The sequence below is a fragment of the Lottia gigantea genome (assembly GCF_000327385.1).
Source record: "Lottia gigantea unplaced genomic scaffold LOTGIsca_9, whole genome shotgun sequence".
Lineage (NCBI taxonomy): Eukaryota > Metazoa > Mollusca > Gastropoda > Lottiidae > Lottia > Lottia gigantea.
This window is the reverse complement of record NW_008710950.1, coordinates 4,158,787-4,181,393: the sequence shown is the minus strand read 5'-3', so window position 1 is coordinate 4,181,393 and position 22,607 is coordinate 4,158,787. Positions and strand designations below refer to the sequence as shown.

Below are 22,607 nucleotides of genomic sequence, written 5' to 3'. Positions count from 1 at the left end.
ATTTTACCATATTTGTGTTCGAAAGTAGTAGAAAATGTTCCTTTAAAGTGCCATGTGTCAATTAATACTCTCCAGTATTGATTACGAGATACTTGGTGCATCGACTTTTAGTTTAAAAGATGGGAGATAGAGCTATTTAATATTATCTAAGATATGAATATATATAGCCTACAGAAAATTACAGGCTTTTGATTTCTTTCAGTCCACTTTGAAGGAGTACACATACCCTGTAAAATACAAATAATGGCGTTTTGATATCGAAGTAAAACGGGTTTTTAAGTTAATGATTGTAAAATTTCACTATATTTCGTTAAATCGATATCACTTTATGAACACGTGTTCGCATTAACCATTTGATTAATCTGTAGCAAAGTTGAAATGACCTTGCTACTTAAAGCATCGTCGTGTGGATTATTGTTGTCAGAAAGGCTCTAATTCTTCACTGAACTATAATTTGAAGAAAATAAGTTTTAATTATGACCATATCAAATCGTCAGATTTGACGCAAACATAAGGTGTAGTCAGTGGCTATAATGCTTCTTGGAATACACCTTTTATTCGCGTCCCAAAATCCCAGTGATGGAGAGGGGAGGAATATGATTGGCTAACAGTTGCATCAAACAGATGGATGTTCAAGAGGCCCGTTATAAACCCTAAATTAAAGATAAAAGCTAATAAAAAAAAATGGAACAAAAGTTCTAGATTCTACATTCTGAATTGTGTAGGCTGCATCTACTGGTGTTTATAGGGTATGCTAACATTCTAGATCGTGTTGACTGAAGATGGTTAAAGAGCCCACTAACATTTCAGATCCTGTTGACTAAAAATGGTTAAAGAACATATTAACATTCCAGATCGTGTTGGCTGAAGATTGTTAAAGAACACACTAACATTCTAGATCGTGTTGGCTGAAGATGGTTAAAGAACACACTAACATTCTAGATCGTGTTGGCTGAAGATGGTTAAAGAACACATCAACATTCTAGATCGTGTTGGCTGAAGATGGTTAAAGAGCACACTAACATTTCAGATCTTGTTGACTAAAAATGGTTAAAGAACACATTAACATTCCAGATCGTGTTGGCTGAAGATTGTTAAAGAAGACACTAACATTCTAGATCGTGTTGGCTGAAGATTGTTAAAGAAGACACTAACATTCTAGATCGTGTTGGCTGAAGATGGTTAAAGAACACGCCAACATTCTAGATCGTGTTGGCTGAAAATGGTTAAAGAACACACTAACATTCCAGATCTTGTTGGCTGAAGATGGTTAAAGAACACATTAACATTCTAGATCGTGTTGGCTGAAAATGGTTAAAGAACACACTAACATTCCAGGTCGGGTTGACTGAAAATGGATAAAGAACATGACTGAAAATGGATAAAGAACACACTAACATTTCAGATCGTGTTGGATGAAAATGGTTAAAGAACACACTAACATTCTAGATCGTGGTGACTGAAGATGGTTAAAGGACAAGCTTATATTCTAGATCGTGTTGGTTGAAGTTCTGAACAATTAAACATAAATTCCACATCGTGTTTGCAGAAATGATTGAAAACAGAAGCTTTTTATATATAATCATATATCGTAATGGTTTTAGTTTTAAAAAAAATCTAAATCACAGAAGTTAATGAAATGATAGAAATTTTTTATCTAGATCATGTTTAAAGATAAAATCTTTGGAAAAAACAGAACATAATATAATGAAGTACAATGTATTACTTAACAGAAAAAATTCATTTTTTCTACACTTGAAATGCTTCATGAAAGGATCATGTAACAGAACAATTATGACAAAGTTTGCCAATTCAATAGAAGAATGCGGAAGAGAAAACAAAATTGATGATTTGTGATAATGATTTCATAATGAGGAAAAAAATCTCTCATCAATTACGATGACATTTGTGATTTTAAAGATTTTAACATTTAAAGGACGATGGTGTGCAGCTTTTTTGAAAAAAAAAATCAGCACTATCTTTTCGCAATCTCAAATCTTAAGAGAATTTACCGGAATTTGTGACGTCACTATCCCTGAGAGTTACAAGTATAGATATACAAGTCACAAACCTTTGCTTTACATTTTATACAAGGATAAGTTACAAATGAACTTTCAATTGAAGTGGAGACATCCAAGTGTTGAAATGTCTTCCAAGTAGAGTTCGTCATATGAAGTCGCTTTGGAAGTGATCGACCTGATTTCACAGAAATGATGCCAACCCTGGGCTATATTGGAACATGTTGATTAATAATATAATATCTCCTTGTCGTAAGATAAAAATTATTATATCAACTAATATCTGCATTTCACTGAAATTTAAATCAAGTGTGTGCTCTCCTTAATAACTTTGCGTCTTTGAATCATTATTACCCTACCCATTGCTCTTTGTTCTTGATCAAATTTAGAGTCTACGCCGGGTAGCAAGGTTTACTATACACAAATATTAAAAATACATGAGACAGAAAGTAGATAACTGGTCAAGCAAAGTAATATATGCCCACTGACAACTTTGATTATAAATAGTGCCGTAGCAATCACCAGTATAAAATATTCAACCTACAGTCATACACTTCTTTTTAACGTTTTGAGGTGATACTAGACAATATTGAAAGTGTTTTCAAGAACGAAGTCATAACTCATAAAAAGTATTTTTTTGATTTTTTTATTTTCAATAGGGTTCATCCTTGTGTAATAATAAACAATTTCACAAAATCTCATCAAAATCTGTTGAGAATTGTGCTTTCTAGATTATTTATAGGTTAAACATTGAACGCGTTTCCGCGAACAAGGGCAGCAATAACTCATATTAATACTGCTGGAGTCCATCCTTGAGCGATTAAAAGCATTCACACTAAGTTTCATCAAAATTAAAAGCTAAAAATTTAACGCGGTTTCAAGAACAGGGGCAATAACTCATACTACATATTTTTCGATTTTCTGATTTTCAATGGGGTTCATCTTTGTGTGACAACAAACACTCACACCAAGTTTCGTCAAAATCTGTCAATAGTTGAAACTTCTAGAGCGTTTACAAGCTAGAAATTGAACATGTTTTCAAGAACAGGGGCAATAACTCTTACTAATTATTTTTCGATTCTTCTGATATTTGATAGGTTTGATCCTTGGGTGATTACGCACACTCACGGCAAGTTTCGTCGAAATCTGTCAAGAATTGTGGCCGTTAGAGTGTTTACAAGCAATTGTGGATGGACCGATGGACTTGGGTGATGCTAATATACGCGCCCCATTTCATGTGGGCGTATACAAATGTGTGTATCCAGTTAAATTGAAGGTTATGGCTGATTTTCACTTGGAACAAAAATTGTCTTCAGCTTGGTCATTAGAGATCTATAAGCATGTCAATTTCACGATTTTTATCATGAAAAACGACGTTCATAAAACACCTAGAGAACTCTTACAGCCAACATTGACAGACCCATTAGACACTGTTTGATCAACACTTTAATCTATCGAGGTGGCAATACAGATAAATACATCGCTATACACGTGTGAGTAGACCAAGTGCACTCAGATCATTCAATATAAAGTTTAAGCATTAGATCTCTTTTTTTATTGATCCAAATATGTACCGTTAGTCGAATGTGGTTTATTCGAAAAAGTGCTCGGGATGTACAAGTGTCTAAGCTTTCCATGACATACATCATCTGAAAGAATTATAGTTAAAAAGATCGGTCTAAGTTGTCTTTGCCTTGTAATAATATCTCAGTAGTGTTTCCATCTGGACAATTTGAATTGGCGAAAATGATCACAGGTAGACGAAATGATAAACCACATGAACAGATGTTCGAAAAATATTAAGAAAAATGATAAAGAAACAAATTGAAAAATATTGAAGAGCTGTCTTTCGAATGAAGTGACATAGACAGAAGGTATCATCATTTCAAAACGTATAGCATCCTCCAGGTTATACGTAACCACAAACTTTTCTGATTAAAATATGAAAAAAGATATAACTGAAAGACGGTATATCATCATTTTGTATAGTGTTACTCGTTCACTTTACGGATCAATTCTCATCAATAATACTTCCAGTGATCCCAGCTCAGTTTAAAGTAGAATTTGTTTCATTTGGTTATGTGAGTCCGTGATTAATGCAATTATAATAACTCTAGTCCTTAATGTTTTTCAATGCATAAAATGAAAGTTGGGTGAAAAGCTAGTTGAATATATTGATTAACAATCATTCAACACCATTAGATGTAAAAATCACTTCCCTTTGGAACCTAATCTTACAAAATGAAAAGTGGAGAAAATCAACAGAATTCATCAGGGTGCCATTTACAGAAACCTTGATGCTTTTAAGCCATTAAATGAGATGACGAATGTTGGGAAATTGACAAATATTCCAACTCTTTTCTCTTAAGTTAATTGGATTTCAGACAGTTGTTGAGTGAAGAAAGAAGTTTGGTTAAAACATAGAGTGTTTCAAGCCTGTTGGCGTCAAATAATCTCTCTGATATCAACTTTTTTTCTCTTTCAATTTCTATTAAGATGTCAACCAATTACATTTCTACGGATTTTTGAATAAAAAGATAATTTTCACATTAAGGTGCCTGAAGTTTATAGGGTTACGAAAAACAAGAGATTTTAATTACGGTGTTCATGATTATTTCATAGATATTTACATCTTCACAATGCCAGGCTATTACGAACTTCATCTTGTGCCTTTACCCCCTTCTTTGTATCACGGAATACAGCGATTTGATTGGATTGTACGACAGAGGATACAGACAATCATAGCCCTCGACAGATAGACTTTAGACATGGTTTATTCAATCTTTCTGTCAAGGACTTTGATTGACTGTATTCACCAACGTACAATCCAACCAAATCGCTGCATTTACAAATTTTGGTGATACAAGAAAGGTGGCTATTGAAGTCAAGGTATAAGACGCAGTTCCTATTAGACTGATACTGTGAAGATGAGATACCATCTGGATAGAAGAACACTGCCTATCATACTGCATCAAGTATTATCATGTTAAACGTTGATTATTTTGAAACATCTCACTAGCAGTTACTTTTGTGGGATCAAATAGTATACGAAATTACCATGTCAAACCATGAAGCTTGGTACAATGGCTGAAGTCAGATTTCAACGAGAAAGAAACAGGTGGAGAGGGGACCGTTCTGACTGAAGCACTGGGGTACTTGCATTGAAGTCAACACATATTCTCTTTCCTTTACTGCCAAATAGTGATACAATAAGGACCCAACAGTTTGTGCAGCTGGTCAAATTTATGATCAAGAAAAGATATGTCTTAAGGAAATAAACAAGGCAGCATTTCTCAATTCTGAAATAATTCATTATAAAATACATTGTTAAAATATCAAAAATAATTAGTTTTCTGACAAAAGAAGAAAAATTAAATTGATTTATAGAATATTTTATTCCACTGCACAATAATTTGTCTTATTTCAGAGTCAAATAATACAAACACTACACAATAACTTCATTTGATAGATATATATTAATCTGATTTCCACTACAATACAGTTCACAATGTGTCAATTTTTAATAATCTTGAGCAGATATTGAAATGAGAAAATTTACTAGTATCCTGGTATTTGATATTTGCATGCTTTTTATAGAATGATAGTTTTTTTTTTTTACCCCACATGAGTTTTACTGGGTTACGGGGCATTTACCATACAAAATTCAGAATACAGAATCACATTTTTTTTTACTAATCAGTCCTGGGAGTCTTGGATTGCCCTTGGATTGTTGAAATGTCAGCCACTATTCTCAGTCAAATATTCTCAGTCAAATGGCACCATTTAAAATTTTATTTCAATTCTGAGCTCACTGTGGTGTGAGAGCAGGTAGGGACCAACAAGAATGAAAATATATATGAAGACTTAACTCATGAAGAGAGACAATACATAATGTATAAAGGGTTAATTATAAGTAGTAATAGAAATAACTGTATTTAGGTTAGAATTCATGTTGCATGATATGATGAAATATAATGGTAATGTCAAACATAATTCTATATATATTACTTCAGCATGTCTGGCTTGTTTCCTGTTTCATGGAACAATATTCTTTTAGTTCTCAGAATTTGTATAGCATCTACTTAACTACAACTTATGAGGTCACCAAACTCATATAGGCTTAATTTAAAAGAGTGTAGGGCCTTTATAAGTACATGAGAACTTCTATATATTTTTGCTAATAAGATACAGATGTTGATTGAAATGAAAGAAATCTACTGTCCACATACTTTCTTTGGTTAATCCATCTTCAACAATTATCTTTATGTGAATCGGAATATCACCTTAAAATAGTAATGATAGTCAAAGAATGACTTTGGGTCAATAAGATATATGAATTTAGTAATAGTAATATGAAATTGATTTTTAAAGTGGACAACTTTTAGTCAAAAGTTGGTTGAAATTTAGTCAAAAGTTGGTTGAAATTGCTTGGAAGGAATTGTTTTTTTTTTTATAAATGTTAACATTAATCAATTCAAAGTCATTCATAAATGATCACTGTTTTGAAGCGAGTATTCAAAGTTATTTGAAAAATATCAGTAAAATTCATTTTACTGACAATGAAAGTAAAGAGACATAAAATCTATGTTGTTAAATGGGGCCATTCCCACTAACACTAAATCAATATCAACCTTCTAATATTCTTTTTGAAAAACAGAGGAAAGATTGGCAATTACAAAATGATTTTTAATGATGTTTTTTTAATAAGCTAAGAAATTGGCATATGATATTTGCTTAAAGACAACAAAAGTGAAGAGAGAGGCAAGAAATATCTATAATTGAAGTCATTTAGCTCCTACAACACAATATGACTCTTTATGTTTTTCTTAGACTAAATTTGGAAATTTAAACTGATTAATGATTTCTGTTATAACTATCATATTTATTATCTATTTCTTATATAAATAATTACAGAATAATTATATATCAATTATCATTATATTTTATTTACCATATTTACAGGGAGAATTCCCAGATATATACATTAACAAATAATACTAAAAACTATTTACAATCATTAACAATCTCTAGGAACTTTGTACACTATTAGTCATCTGTTTGAAACAACTGATTTTTGGTTCTAATCTATACATAACAAAAAAATGTAATGGTTTAGAATAGAATCAAAGAATATATGGAAAAAAAGTATAACTTTTTTCTGGACTAAGAAGCTAAGGCAAGGGTACATTTTGCAAATCAATATACATATAACTAACGTATTATATATATATCATATTATTCTGTAAAGTCAGATGGCTATCTAGTATTTGTGGTGATATTATACTGACATACATTGCACTAATATACTAATTGGTATTAGAGTATTGCCTATATACACAAGACAGAAGACTTGTAAATATGTCAATGTAATTACTAAGACTAATATCAATATAGTGTACCTCACACTGCACTCTCTATAACCCATGGACATGACTTCTTTTTTCTTGTTTTTTCACTATGTTGCCTAGATATTATTGAAATTTAGATTCTTCCTGTTCTTTCCATTTGTTTTATTTCATTCCTTTTTATCTTGTTTAATATTCCCAAGACAATAACAATAAGATAAATTTGTTTATAATCTTGTATTCAAATTAATTTGATAACACTCTTAATGTCCTCTAATGTTTTCTTTGTTAAATTTGACATTTGAATATCACAAAAAAAACTTTTAAATCTTCTGTCTTAGTATATAAAATCTGAATAAAAGAAGAACTTCAACATAGAAAAAAATAATTTCAAATCTTAAAATGAGGAAATGAGAAGAAAGAGGAAAGACAGGATGAAAGAAAAAAGACAAAAGTGCTGATATTATTTCATTATTCCACAAAGTGTGAAGAGAAATAGATGCACCAATATTAACACTTATTAAATATGATTAAATAGAATATTTAACAGATAAAATTATCAACAAATCCTCACAAACTAATATAATCATAAAAAGATATATATATAAATATACAGAGTAATTAAAATTTATACATTATAGCACATCATTTAACCCATAAATTTATATCATGCACATAGCAAACTTAAACACAGGCCAAAAATTGCTAACTTTTTCATGCACTCAAAATTTAGCTTTTAAAGAGTCATTAGCATAAATCATAATAAGAAGAAATCCGCTCTGAGTGCTTCAACTTTATAATCATACAGATTAAGCTTTTTAACTAACCACAAATTTGCTAGCAAGGTCTCATTCAGTTTGTTTTGTTTTTTGTTAAAGCTTCATAAAAAGCCACTTGATTGAAACAGTTTGTAACAAAATCAGATATGTAGCATAATGACAATATACAACTCAATCAGCTACACAGAATACAATATACAACCTAACTCAAGAAAACCAAATAGAGAAAAGCATATTTCAGACAGAAACACAAAGAGATATCAAATTGAGATATCATTTGATCATCAAATCAATTAATGAAAATTTAGACCAAAACTTTCAGACAACAAATATGCTTCTGTTACTTTTACTTTTAAGACCCATCACAGAAGTCACTTTATAACAAGTACCTCAATTATGATATCTGTAGTGCTTTTGTGCTATATTTGAAAAATCTGCTCTTAATATACAATATTATTGATTTAAATGGCTGCTCAATACACCAATCATTATTCAGACTAATTTGATTTTTTTCTACCTACTGAGGCCACAATGAATAAATAAAGTCTACTTATAATTTGTGAATGAGCCAAAATGTACTTGCTTTGCAATCAGAAATATAATACATTTAACTATCTAGGTCTATGCATAGGTCTAATAATCTACTGATATATAATATTGTCATTAGGAGTTATTTTGATAATCACAGAATTCACTATAACAATTCAATATTCAGTAGTCACAATAGGAACTATTCCTCAAATATCACATACAGTCTTATTAGATAGGGGACGTAACTCTTGTTCAACTATTCCTGTCCAAAGCCTTCTGTTTCTTCTATAGCATAAGTTAATTTTTCCACTAATTGTTCATAACTGCGGAATGGTGGTAGATCAAGTCTATTAAAACATGTATGACTTCTTGGTAGCCATGTTTCTTTTCCAACTTTCTCTATACAGAAACACTGAGGTCCATTGCTCCCTACAAATAGATACCAGAATTAAATTTCTATATTACATTCTCAAGTTAATAGGCTTTAGGAAGAGGTTTGGTCTATATCCATTGTTAGATCAAAGTAATATCTCTTTTAATAAGGAATCTGCTCTATTTGAAATAATGAATTCCGAGTCTGTAGTTTGCTTGGGAACATCTGATGTCTTTCTGAGTATGGGTTTATCAATCACCAATGCCTTTGAGCATTCAATTTGATAGCAATGTTAAATTGGTATTTTTATTCTTTGATTCATAGAGTGATTTTTATTAGATGTCTGTTTGAATCATGTCTTCAAATCTTATACAATTTGACTGGATAGGAAAGAAAAAAGAAATTTACCCATCAATTCAGCAAAACCACCAACTGGTAATCTACAAGTTCCAGTTACAAACTGTAATAATCTCGTTCTTTTCTCATTATCTATTTCTCTCACAAACTGTGAAACAACAAAACATAAAATATAAAACATCAAATTCATTCTTCAATGGGAAGTTTGGTAGGAAAAGTCTATAAATGTATGGCTTGGTAGCTTCAAAAAGTAACTTTTATAAACATATTCTATGGATTGTCAAACTGCACATTTATGATATTTGATATGAAAGGGTTATAACTGAACTTAATTAGTAATAAACTAATTAGATCACAAACCTTCCAGAACCAACCAATCTGTTTACTATTTCGTTGATAATGTCTATATTTAGTATTTCTTTCCCAATCATCAACATCTATTTCCTGCATACCACATAACATTAACTATAAAATACACAGAAAATGCTCTATTACAAAAACAAAAAATACCCCAGAATTAACTTTAATTCATCTAACTTGTTCTCGACAATTATTACACAGCATCACTTGCTGTTAGAAATAGGAAGTTATTTTCCAGTCTGCAATATAGCCTCATGCCTCTTCTATTAAAGTCATTGTCTAACTCTAAATAATATCCTTCACATAATAATGTATCACTTTAATAAAGCTACAATGAATAACTACCTCTAATTCTCTTTCATCAAAATAATGTAACCATTGTAAAGGAACAACTTCATTGAAACCTTCTAAGAAAGCTTTAGTCTGTTCTTCAACACCTCTAGTAAACCTCCAATTTGTCATCAAACTGAAAACATTCAACACAGAAAATGAAATATAGTCATAAATTTTGGTAATTAATCTTTGTGTTTCCAGTCTGATAAAAATGAAAATCTAGATGTTTTGGTGTTGTATTTCTGCCAGTGACTTGCATGATCTGATGAAATTGTTATCCATCTCATATCATATCGCATTCAACCAATCAAGTTCTCTCTTTAATAAATGAAGTGTAATGGCTATCTGTAACATTAACTGCAATATATATATATTAACATACTTGATGTATTCTTCTTTGTTTTCATCTGTAACTTTAATATCAGCACCTCCTGGTTTTAATTCATGTTGTTCTATTTTACCTAATATTTCAAAATCAGCACAGAAATACAACTCTAAACCACATTCTTCAATACTATTCTCTCTATAATAAACATTGGATACTATGTACTATTGAAATAAAAAACATTTACAAAAAGTATTGTTGAATTTTCAATCAAATAACAGTTATGTTATGTATTTTAGGTTTGTTTATTTGTGCAATAATCAATAATGTTGCACTGAAATATTCCATAACGTTCATAGTTGAACATGTACAGATAGAAGTTAAGTTTGTCTATGTGTATCAAAAATATAATTATAGAAGAATCATGCACTTAAATGTTCCAGAAAGTGAAGATGGAAAAAATTAAATACGAACTTACTTGATCCATAACAAAGAAGAATAAAATTCCTGATCTACTGATTCTAAGTCTTTAATACTTAACTTCTTACTTAACATTCTCTTATAAAAAGGTAGAGTAAAACCACTGTCTATAAATTTACCATGATATAATGCCTAAAATAGATACATACAGAATAAACATAAAATAACTAGATATCAATCATTTTATCTAAGGAATTTATCAGGGCTCTGTTTCTTAAATAATTATGTTCTCAATGCAAAATGTATTATAAGTTTTTCTGATAAATATTTTGTATTTCGGACTATTCTACCAACCAAGCACCTACTAAGTTTTAAAAACTGCCTAAATCTAAAAGGCTGATAATAATTCAGGATAATATGAATATAGAGTATCAACAATAATGGCAACAAAAGGGGACAGATTCTTACAGGAAAAAAAGATCTTACCATAGCAATAAATCTTCCAATAAAACGGAAGTAATGTAAATGATCTGGGTTGACACTAGAGGCAGGATTAATTTGTAAACAATAATTACTATTACTAGCATATTCAAATAAACAATACATAGGATTTAATACTTCATGTGATAGATGGAAAAACCATTCTCTGAAAATAAATAAAATATTAAATATAAGTATTATAGATAATCATTTCAATATAAACTAGTGTCCAAAAGAAACGATACCAACTTATTTTCAAAATTGTTTTGAAACGTGATCACTTCCGGGAAAAAACGTAAATTTCGTGAAAGTGACATTTCCCTCTCAAGCATGTTCTGCACGTGCATAAAAACTGTATAAAACAGCTGATCAGACACGTTGATATCACAGCAACAAAAAGAACACAAGATATGCCACGTTTGACAGCCATCGAGAGAGAGCGAGCCGTTGGAATGGTTCAACAAGGAGCGACACACGTCGACGTCGCCAGAAGGTTGGGCTGCGCACGCATCACTATCACCAGGTTGATGCAGCAGTTACGTCAGACAGGTCAGACGTCAGACAGGCCCAGGAGTGGAAGACCACGAGTAATCACGCCCCGTGAAGATCATTACATCCGAGTATTACACCTAAGGAACCGCACCGTAACAGCGACGACCACGGCGGCTACAGCACTGGGACACAGGATCAGTCGACAGACCGTCTACAGGAGACTACGGCAGTATGGTATCTGGCCACGTCATCCCTACCGCAGACCGCTCCTGGCACCTCGACACCTTAACAACAGACTGATCTGGGCCAGGCGAGTTCGACGTTGGCAACGGCGGGACTGGGCACGTGTTATGTTCTCTGATGAGAGCTGATTCCTCATCTTCAAAAACGATGGACGGCAGCTTGTATACCGACGATTTGGTGAACGTTTGACGCCTAACTGTATCCAACAGGTTTTGCCATGTACACCGGACATGAATCCCATCGAGCACTTATGGGACCACCTCGATCGGCAAATCCGACGTCGCCGTGTGCCTCCAGTCAACCTTCCGGACTTGGAACGATGTCTCCTCGAGGAATGGCAATGCATCACTCCCAACGTCATCAGACGTTTGACGGCATCAGTCCGTAGGCGTATTCTGGCATGTATTGATGCTCACGGTGGACATACCCGCTACTGACTTGACTTTGTGACGTGTGGTGTGACATCTCCCGTTGTTTCTGTGATCAGTGCTCTAACAAAATGTTCTTTTTTCGACCCCACCCATCTTTAAAGGCTTGTCATATTGGTTGTACAGATTTTATCGAAATGAAATTTTTGTACAGATGTTGTGAAAGGATTTCTCAAAAGTATAACACCAATCCTAAACTTCTGCATTATTTAGTTTTTTTTTATGTCGTTGCAAACAGGTGGTATCGTTTCTTTTGGACACTAGTTTATATATTATTCCTCAACCAAATTCACTCTCATATCAACAAACAGGAATATTGACTAAATCAAAGGTCATCATGTTTTAACCTTTTGATCAAGATTGCAACTGAGATGTTTTCGAAAAAAAAAAGAGAAAATTTACAATGGTATCAATGTACAGAAATGTCTCTGGATTGAAATATTTCACTCAACCACAATGAAGTTTAATCAATAAAAGTTTCAGAGCTTGTATGAATGCTTTTTCTATATCAACATAATTTCAATGTGATTATCACCCAAGCAAATTCATTCCTTCTTCATATTTTAGTTTAAATAATGTACTTTACCTTGCTAAACCACCATAATCTAAACCTTCTTCACCTTTAAAGATCATATATAACCTTCTTCTTAAATCAAATGGTTTCAATCTCATTATCTATAATATAAAATGGAGTTATATATATTTTTTGGGAATATGACAAACAGGGACTGGATTTATATTCTCACAGACCAGAATACCTTCTTCTATGTTAGTCATTGACTTGTTTTTTAATTAAAAAGGTGAATAAGCATCTGGTGTTTAAATAAACAATGAAATATCACTCACCTGTGCAAAAGAATCTTCAAACATATTTTCTCTAGCTACAGTTATTTTAACATGTCCTGGTAGGGAATTAGAATGACATAAATAACGGAACTGTCCTAATTTCCACACAAAACTACGTTCATATTGAATAGATACACCATATGCTCCTTTTGGTCTGAAAATATAAAGATATGAACATATTCTAAATTTCATATTATCGATATCATCCTGTACAAATATGTCCCTTTGAAAGTGATCTATATTGGGAAAAAGCCACATTGTTTTAATAACTTACCCTTTACTGGGACCTCCTCTGGGATCTTGGAATGTAGTTGTCCTTGTATTATGATCAACAAAATATCTCACGCCTTCTGCTGTATATCTCATTTCCATACCTTCTGGTAACGGGTCTTCTTGCATAATTCTATAATAAAAACAGGAATTGTTTCTTTATAAACAATGTGCCTATTACTCAGACAAGAAACTGTTTTCATATTCAAGTCACCAATTTAATCAAGTTTTACTAGTAGTCATATCACTTATTTATAATCATCATGAAAATCACAGGACTGAGTAGTAAAAATTACCCTCTTACTATTGCAAACTATAGTGCACAGATTAGTTTTCAAATAATCTGTCTAATAAAAAATAATCAAAATAGCTTAAAATGGGTCAAAAAGCATAAAAATGTGTAAACTAGTGAGTGCTCAAATTTCTGTTACTGATATGAACTTACCCTTGTGTCCTAGGATCCTCCCATTGAGTTGTTCTATTTTTGTGATTAACATAATAAACTCTTGCATTTGCATCAACTCTTTTTTCTAAAAATAAAAAAAATAAAATAAGTAATTCAATAGATGAATACATGAATACTGGCAGAAAAACAAGCAAACCATACACCAGTATTCAAGCATCAATTTATTTGAAAAAAAAAAAATTTGCGATGATCATTTAAAGCCAGTTTTCTACTTGGCTGTGTCAAAAAACTGGAATACAACATTTGCAGAAAATGCATTCTAGTTGACAAGTCTAAGATTATTCTACGTAAGTAGGATTGTTATATAAAATCAGTTAGTAAACATACCCCAGCCTTCAGGAAGAGGACCTAATGGATCATTATCTTGAGCTTGAGCTTCAGCTTGTGGAAATAAAAATCTTCTCTGTAGATTTTCTAACGTTCTGTTATTTCTCCATTCCTGCCACTGCTGCCAGTTGATCAAGGATTCTACGTTGGGGCGTTGCCAAGTTGTTGTGCGAGTATTATGATCTACATAATACACACGTCCTCTCTGATCAACTCTTCTCTCCCAACTACAGATAGAAAAGTAGTTCACATGAACCGTGTTAACGAAATAAACTACAACAGTGCATGATTTGAGATCAAAACTATTGAAAGCATTTATATAAGACAGAAGACAAAACTGGATTTATTTTCAATGCAAGAAGTTTCTATAACGAATACTTACCCCTGAGGTAATGGTTGAGGTTTCTCCCATGTTGTTGTCCTGGTATTATGATCAACATAATACGGCCTGCCTTGTTGATCATATCTTGTTTCCCATCTACAAATATCAAAAAGTTATCATAACCATGTTACATCAAACTGTTCTTTTTGACTTGTTCACAATGATAAAAAGATTCTCTTTAAACCATTTAACAACAGAAGACAGCCAATGACATGCAGAAGGAAATTTTGCCATACTTGTGCACGGTTAGCACTCTTAATCTATGAAAAAGACACCTTACATATCATAGTTATATCAGAAACATAGACTTCATTTAACAAACAAAAAATCATACCCTGGTGCAATTGGTTCATTATCTACAGGATGAGGTATATTTGGTGGTGCACCATTAACTACAGTAGGTGTTGATGCTGCACCACCAGCATCAGTGGTACCCCCAGGTGCTGCACTTCCGTTTTCATTAGGTGTTGTAGCAGCACTTCCAGCCCCTGTTGCTGAACCTTGAATAAAAAATAAGACAAATGAAACATATATCAGATCTAATCAGACTGGTTTACTGATGACTGACTACAAGATTAATTGACAATGATATTTAATCTAACCTGTTGGAGTTCCTGGTGTTCCAACAGGAGACGTTGGAGAAGATGGAGTTGTTGGTGTTGGTGGATTAGGAGTATAACCTGGTACTTGAGATGTTGGGGGTGTTGGAGCAGGTCCTCTAGGCGTTGAATTTCTAGATCCTCTTTGAGGAGGTCTCTCGGGCCTATCTGGCTTATTAGCTGAGCCATTTGATGTCCTATCTGGAAAGGCAAAGAGTAAGTATCAGTCCTGAATGCCTTACAGTCTTAAGATTTACATAAAGATGATTTCTAAAAACAAAAGTTTGTGGAAATATGCAGTGAAAAGTCTCCTAATATTTCCCTTAACTACTTACTTTTGTTATTTTTAGCTGTATATCTTAAATTAGGTCTATTACTAACATCCATTCCATTCAATATAATATTAATCTCTCCTGTTTTACCTTTCCCCTCTAACTTTAGATCATACACTTTATTAAAGTTATCAACTGGAAAAAATAAATTATAGATATTACTACAAGTGCTAAATTGCAACAATTGATACAACACGTGGCAGGTTTCAAATGACAAGATGTGCTTTTCTTTCTAGAAACCAACCTTCCATAGTTTTCAGATCTTTCAAGAAACTAAACTTCCATAGTTTTCAGATCTTTTAAGAAACCAAACTTTCATAGTTTTCATAGGTTGATCATAAGGTTATCTCATTAGTTAATTTGAACATACTAGCTTACATAATAACTTTACTTACATTTGCCATGATTTTCTTGTAAATATTTAGCTAGTTCAACAACTACATTTCCTAGCAATGTATCGGCTCTTATACTGTTCTGACTTAAAACTCGAAAATCTAAATTTGATGTAGGGTTCACTAAACTGTAAACAAAGATTAAATATATGAAGTTGAATATGTTGTGACCTTCAAAAATCAATTGCAAAGTAAGTTTAATCACCTTGGTTCATAAATATCATTTAAAATTAATCATTAATATTTGTTAGGCTTAACAATAGAAGAACATAAAAGTTTTAATATCTAAAAGCAATATCAAACAATTGATATGTAGCAAAAACGATATTGAAATTCAAGAGTGATTGAAATGGATTATAAAACTTAACAACTTTCATATTGTTACATTGATAACCTAGCAAGTTAATAAATAACAGTAGCTATTTCATTAGGCTACTCTCATTGTGTGCCTATATGCATGAAGTTTCTATTTTATAACAAGTGTCAATATCAACATTGCTAATGATGTTTTAACATGTAAGTAGTAGAAGGAAATAACAAACAGTTAATTATAGTTCCCATTATATATCACTTTTGACATATATAGATTTTATATACATATCATAAAATACAAATAATAATACATCTTATAAACAAAAGCTGTCTCCTGTAACATTTTATACTTAATAGATGAATAAGTCAATATGACCTGTTGCACACAATATTAGATTTTTATCAATTAGGTTCCAGAAGCAAGACATAACACTAATCTGATTGATGGACATTGGACATGTAAGGTTTTAGATCTGTCTTAATAAGATAACATACAGGTTGTGTTAGATGGTGATGATAACATAGTCTCATGAAAGCACTGGCCTAGTTAGGCTGTGTTTCATATTAATGAATAAATAAGAAACTATCTGTGATGGTGCATGACATTCAAATGATTTTGGATTCAAATTTTACAAAAACATAAGATTAATGATATATGTCACTTACACTGTAAGATGTTCATCCCATTTTGGATTAACTGATTTTTTCTGGATGTCAGTTTTCCGTGGTGGCTGACCATCAACACTTACTTCACAATATGAATCAGGTTTGGTTGAAAAAAGGCCACCAACCGATAATAACTTTGCAGACACAACTGAAATACGACAAAAATTCATTGGCAAAAGAAGAAATTCAGACATAAAGTTGTCTTTTTTGATATGATCTCTCTCTAAAAGAACTTACAAAAACCTGATGGAAGAAAAGAATATTGCAAATAGAAACTAAAAAATACATAAGAAAGTCAAAAGAGCTCTTTCAGTGTTTGTCAGCACTGGTTAAAAATAGTGAAAAAGGTGATTATAATGAACAATTTGTTAAATATTCTTACTAGATATCTGTAATTGACAAAGTTGTGAACTACTTGATGCACTACCAGATGCTTCTCCCATCATTAAAAGTCGTTATTAATCATTCTTAATTCTACAATACAAATTAATATACTATTCAATTAACAAACAAACAAAATAAAAAAAAGGAGACTACATCAGTATCAGTGACATTTTTTGAGGTATATAATTTGTCACAATATCAGATATGTCATTTGACTACAAAACAAAATATTTTTCATCCTATCTGTAGTCCTTCAAATGAAACCATTCATGTTATTTACATTATGTTTTAATATGTGTTAATGAGATCACATTCAACTAAAACATTCAAAATATCTCATTATTCTATTGACACAACTTCCTGTTGACATTCAAATGATTTGTGTCAACTATTTTACACTTGAGCATATTGCTACTTAGTGAATAAAATCAAAATTCAATTTATTATGTTCTTATAAAATCAAACAATCAATGCAAGAACATCAAACAACATTTCAAAAGTAAGACTAGAACTGTTCTAATAACAGTACTGATGCAGGGCGTGTTACGACATTCCGGTGCATACGAAGATGGTCTATTGCAATTACATTGATGTAAATAAGAAATAAGAAAGTTGGTAATGCTTATGCGGACAACATAAATACAATATTTCCATCAAATTTAGAATTGGATTATACACATACATACCAAGTTTGATGAAATAAGAAAGTTGGTAATGAGCATGCAGACAACAAAAATTCAGTATTTCCATCAATTTAGAATTGGATTTTATACATACATACCAATTTTGAAGAAATGCAGACAACAAAAATTCAATATTTCCATCAAATTTAGAATTGGATTATACACATACATACCAATTTTGATGAAATGCAGACAACAAAAATTCAACATTTCCATCAAATTTAGAATTGGATTATTCACATACATACCAAGTTTTATGGAAATCGGAAAAGAAATAAGATAGTTGACAATGCGCATGCGCACTACTCAAATTCGATAATTCCATCAAATTTAGAATTGGATTATACACATACATACCAAGTTTGATGAAACTCGGACAAGAAATAAGAAAGTTGGTAATGAGCATGCGGACAACAAAAATTCAGTATTTCCATCAATTTAGAATTGGATTTTACACATACATACCAATTTTGATGAAATACAGACAACAAAAAATTCAATATTTCCATCAAATTTAGAATTGGGTTATATACATACATACCAATTTTGATGAAATGCAGACAACAAAAAATTCAATATTTCCATCAAATTTAGAATTGGGTTATACACATACATACCAATTTTGATGAAATACAGACAACAAAAAATTCAATATTTCCATCAAATTTAGAATTTGTTTATACACATACATACCTATTTTGATGAAAGTCGAATAAGAAATAAGAAAGTTGGTAATGTGCAGGCGCACTACGCAAATTCGATATATCCATGAAATTTAGAATTTGATTATGCACATACATACCAAGTTTGGTTAAAATGGGATAAGAAAGAAGAAAGTTGGGAAATTAAGTCGGGGTATGCCTTTAATATGCTGCTCAAATTACAGTATAACATGGTTCAATCCACCTAAGAGCTTATTAATTATATACCATTACTGGACATAGAACATTTTTAAGAAATATAAAAGGGACAACTTTAACCAAACCAAACCAAACCAACGACTACCATTCGACTACCAATCAACAAGAAATACCATGATCAGAACGAGTTTGGAAGAATGAAGGAGACCGAGTAACTCACGCCACACCATCCAGGGCCGAGTTTCACCGCCATGACATTCGACCCGACCAGATCTAACGAAGAATCAACAACCAAACCAACAACACCGAATCATCCAATTTGATCCAATCCAACTACCAACTACTACGACTACCAACAACTACCTAGTTTGCGATATCAGCATCCGCTGGAAGCGAACGTTAACTTGTCATCTACCTACCTACCTACCTACCTAAAACAACTTAAACTTTTGGGGTTGACAGCTTAGTTAATCTAATTAGTCTAATAATAACCCCATGTTAAGTGAATGGAGTTTTGAATTTGTATGTAAGGCATGCATGTTGTATATCTATGGAAAGCTCCTGAATCTCTACATTATAAAATCAAATTATTGCCATATCTCTATAAGGGATCGAGATATAGTACTTTAATGGCTCAAAATGGTCCATAATTAGACCCCTGTAAAATCGGAAATAGGTGTTTGACCCCAAAGGTCAAAAGACAAGGTCACAAAATATCATTACAGTAAATATGAAGGTCATCAAAAGTCAATGTCATGAGATATATACGACTTCAACCTTTGAAAACATTCGGTCGTACAAAAAATGCAAAACCGAATATCAAAATTATCCTTCCTAAGATTTGTAGACAAACATTTAAGAGATCGTGTGACACAAACGTTACGCAAATCGGATTAAAAATGAATTCTGAGAATCAATTTTTGGAAACTTGAAGCAAACCAAAATGGCAGCAAAAAAGTTTGTATTAAGGCTGGTAATATAATGCATATGTTATTTTTGACATGATACCAGAAATGATACCACCGGAAGTACTAACATCGAAACTGGAAGTGATGAAATGAATGTGCGTTTTTATTCCTCTTTGCTGGCAGTCTACACCATGTAAGTTTCAAGTCAATCTGCCAAATAACAACCAAAGTAGTATTTTTCAATTAATTTCGGCAATAAAAAGTATCGAATGAATGAATATGTCCTTTGTTACAAGAAATACAATGAAAGAAACCTGATCAAAATCGTTTGATAAACATGCCCTTTGGATGGAGTCCATTTTCCTTTTGTTGCTAACGTCGCTTCATATTGCTTAGAAAATTTTACATTCATTCCATATTTCTCCACAGGTTAGAAAATGTAGGGAAATCTGTTTTGTCGTACCCGTTGCCGTTTCCGAGAACTAAGCTCCCGGGATGAAGAAAAAGTTTAAAAATGAACAGATCAATTTTCCTTATAATAAAGCTTGGTTAGGTTTAACAGCACTGTAGTCCAGCGCACACATGATTCAATAGCCATTTGTCACGAGTAACTAAAATCTCAACGTGTGCGGGTAAATTTTGCTGCGTCGTTTGTCTCGCGAGACAGTGCATCAGAAATCTATCGGGTTTGATATATTTGACATGAATAACGTTTGACTCAACGTGCCCGCTTGACTTGAGAGTAACAAGTCACATGACCTGTTCTGTTGATCCAACAGCTGAGCCAAAGTTGCACCGTCTGTGGTGAAACCATATGCCTGAGCCAACCGACACTCGAGACAAATGGCTTAGTTGTACTCATAGTGTTCGCCGGACTTAAATTTACCCCAGAGTGTTAATGACCAGGGTATGCAAGAAACTTTGTTGTTCTCTACCTAGTCAGAGCGCATCTTTGTAAGATAGGCAGTATGCAAAATCATCATTATCAAAAACCTTGTCTATTATACATGAAAATATTTTTGAAGTATGATATTTATATCTATATATCTTCTTGATCAAACTAAATTTGGTTTAAAATGGTTTCATTCAAAACGGAGAATAATAATTGTTAATTAAGCAATAATTTTGGCTTTTAATGGTTCAATATTATGAGTTGAAACCTTTAGACATGTTTCTCTACAAATAAGCATTAATTTCACTTATATCCATACAGTAGTTTTATAACAGCAGCCAAATATATAACAAACTTAATGAAGTTAATGTAAACTTTTTAATACTTTTGGTGTTAAAAAAATTAACGGCTTCAGATATGTTAAAGGATACATTTCTCTAGATTTTGGTGTAAAGTTTTTACAAATTTAATTTGAGCACAAAAAACGTCTGAACTTCAAAATTGCCCCTTTATAAGTAGTTTTGTAGTTCATCGGTGAATTGATACAAACTAATATGACTTGCCATAATCTACATATTGTATCTCAGGATAAAAACATTTTCTAAGTAACAATACTTATACCAGCCATACTACACTAAATGTTATCCAAATGCAAGAAATGTTCCATTCATGAACATAACTGTGGTCAAAGTAAGCTTTTTGACAATAAATTACTACTTTTAATATTCTGTTATTATGTGAAAAAATACAGCAGCAAAAAAACATCATAGAAAGTTTGAAGACTGAGTGCGACATTTTACGTATTAGCCCATATTGTTATAATATCATAGCACCATGCCACCTAATAGTTGGGACCGAGGTTCACTTTATCCAAACATCTTTGGTTCCGAATATTATCCATACAAAACAATCTTTTCATACAGAGAGATTGTGCACATTATAATCCTTCAATTGAAGGTAGAAGAATGTTAATTGGCTGTTTTGAAAATCCTGTGAAATCATTAATTACCTCAGTCCTTAATACAAATTTTATCTTCTACATTGTAATATGTAATTGAAGAGAAAACAAAACAACTTGGACCAACTTTCAAAGACAACTCAATCCATTTTTTTCAAGACTCGAAACCTATAGCCTACCCCACGTTAAGGACAAATGGGACCAATGTCAAAGACAACTATTTATTAAATAAAAAGTAATCTGAGTTGTCTTTGGTTATAGTGGTCTGATTCCTGTAAAGAAAAGCCAGTTTGAGTGTAAAAATTTGTGCTATAGGCTTACACATTCAAAAATGTTTTAAACTAATTTTAGATTACATATGCAGTTAGTTGTTTAATGCTTATAATTACTAAATATTACACAAATAAAGTTTTCGAGGGGGTCTATATTGTGTGTTACATAATCACGATATTATGACCCTGTGAGTGTAACTATCATATAAATCTTTATTTACTCATGCAATAAAATTAGTTATCATATAATCAACATTATGGGTGGGTCTTTTAATATTTTGTTGTTATAAAGAGTCAAATTAATAATTAACCTGTACTGTTACTAAATCATAACAAAATGTAAATCTTGTTACACTAAACTGCATGCCAGAATGACTTTCACTTTTATTTATTTACATTTCTGACATGACTGATAGATACTGACATTTTGGTATTTGTCCATAATAGGACATCAGTTTCATTTCACTGTTAGGAATAATCATACCTTTCCTGAGGTATTCAACTAATGGCGGATACTTCAAAGAATTAGATAGAGTCTCTTCTGTAAAAACTTACTAATCAATATGCATAAGAC

General features: G+C 32.0%; 2 protein-coding genes across 2 annotated transcripts; both read right to left on the bottom strand.

Annotated features, from left to right (window-relative positions):
- Positions 1 to 8,929: 8,929 nt before the first annotated feature.
- On the bottom strand, positions 8,930 to 13,732 carry LOTGIDRAFT_108692 (hypothetical protein; the record flags this gene model as incomplete). The annotated part of the gene is made up of 10 exons (XM_009068431.1): positions 8,930 to 9,102; positions 9,455 to 9,551; positions 9,764 to 9,868; positions 10,109 to 10,229; positions 10,479 to 10,619; positions 10,900 to 11,033; positions 11,328 to 11,487; positions 13,071 to 13,159; positions 13,331 to 13,484; positions 13,605 to 13,732. Coding segments are annotated over 10 exons (1,302 nt in total), but the record flags the coding sequence as incomplete, so codon positions are not given.
- A 722-nt stretch (positions 13,733 to 14,454) lies between these two features.
- On the bottom strand, positions 14,455 to 14,870 carry LOTGIDRAFT_80070 (hypothetical protein; the record flags this gene model as incomplete). The annotated part of the gene is made up of 2 exons (XM_009068157.1): positions 14,455 to 14,620; positions 14,776 to 14,870. Coding segments are annotated over 2 exons (261 nt in total), but the record flags the coding sequence as incomplete, so codon positions are not given.
- Between the last annotated feature and the right edge of the window lie 7,737 nt (positions 14,871 to 22,607).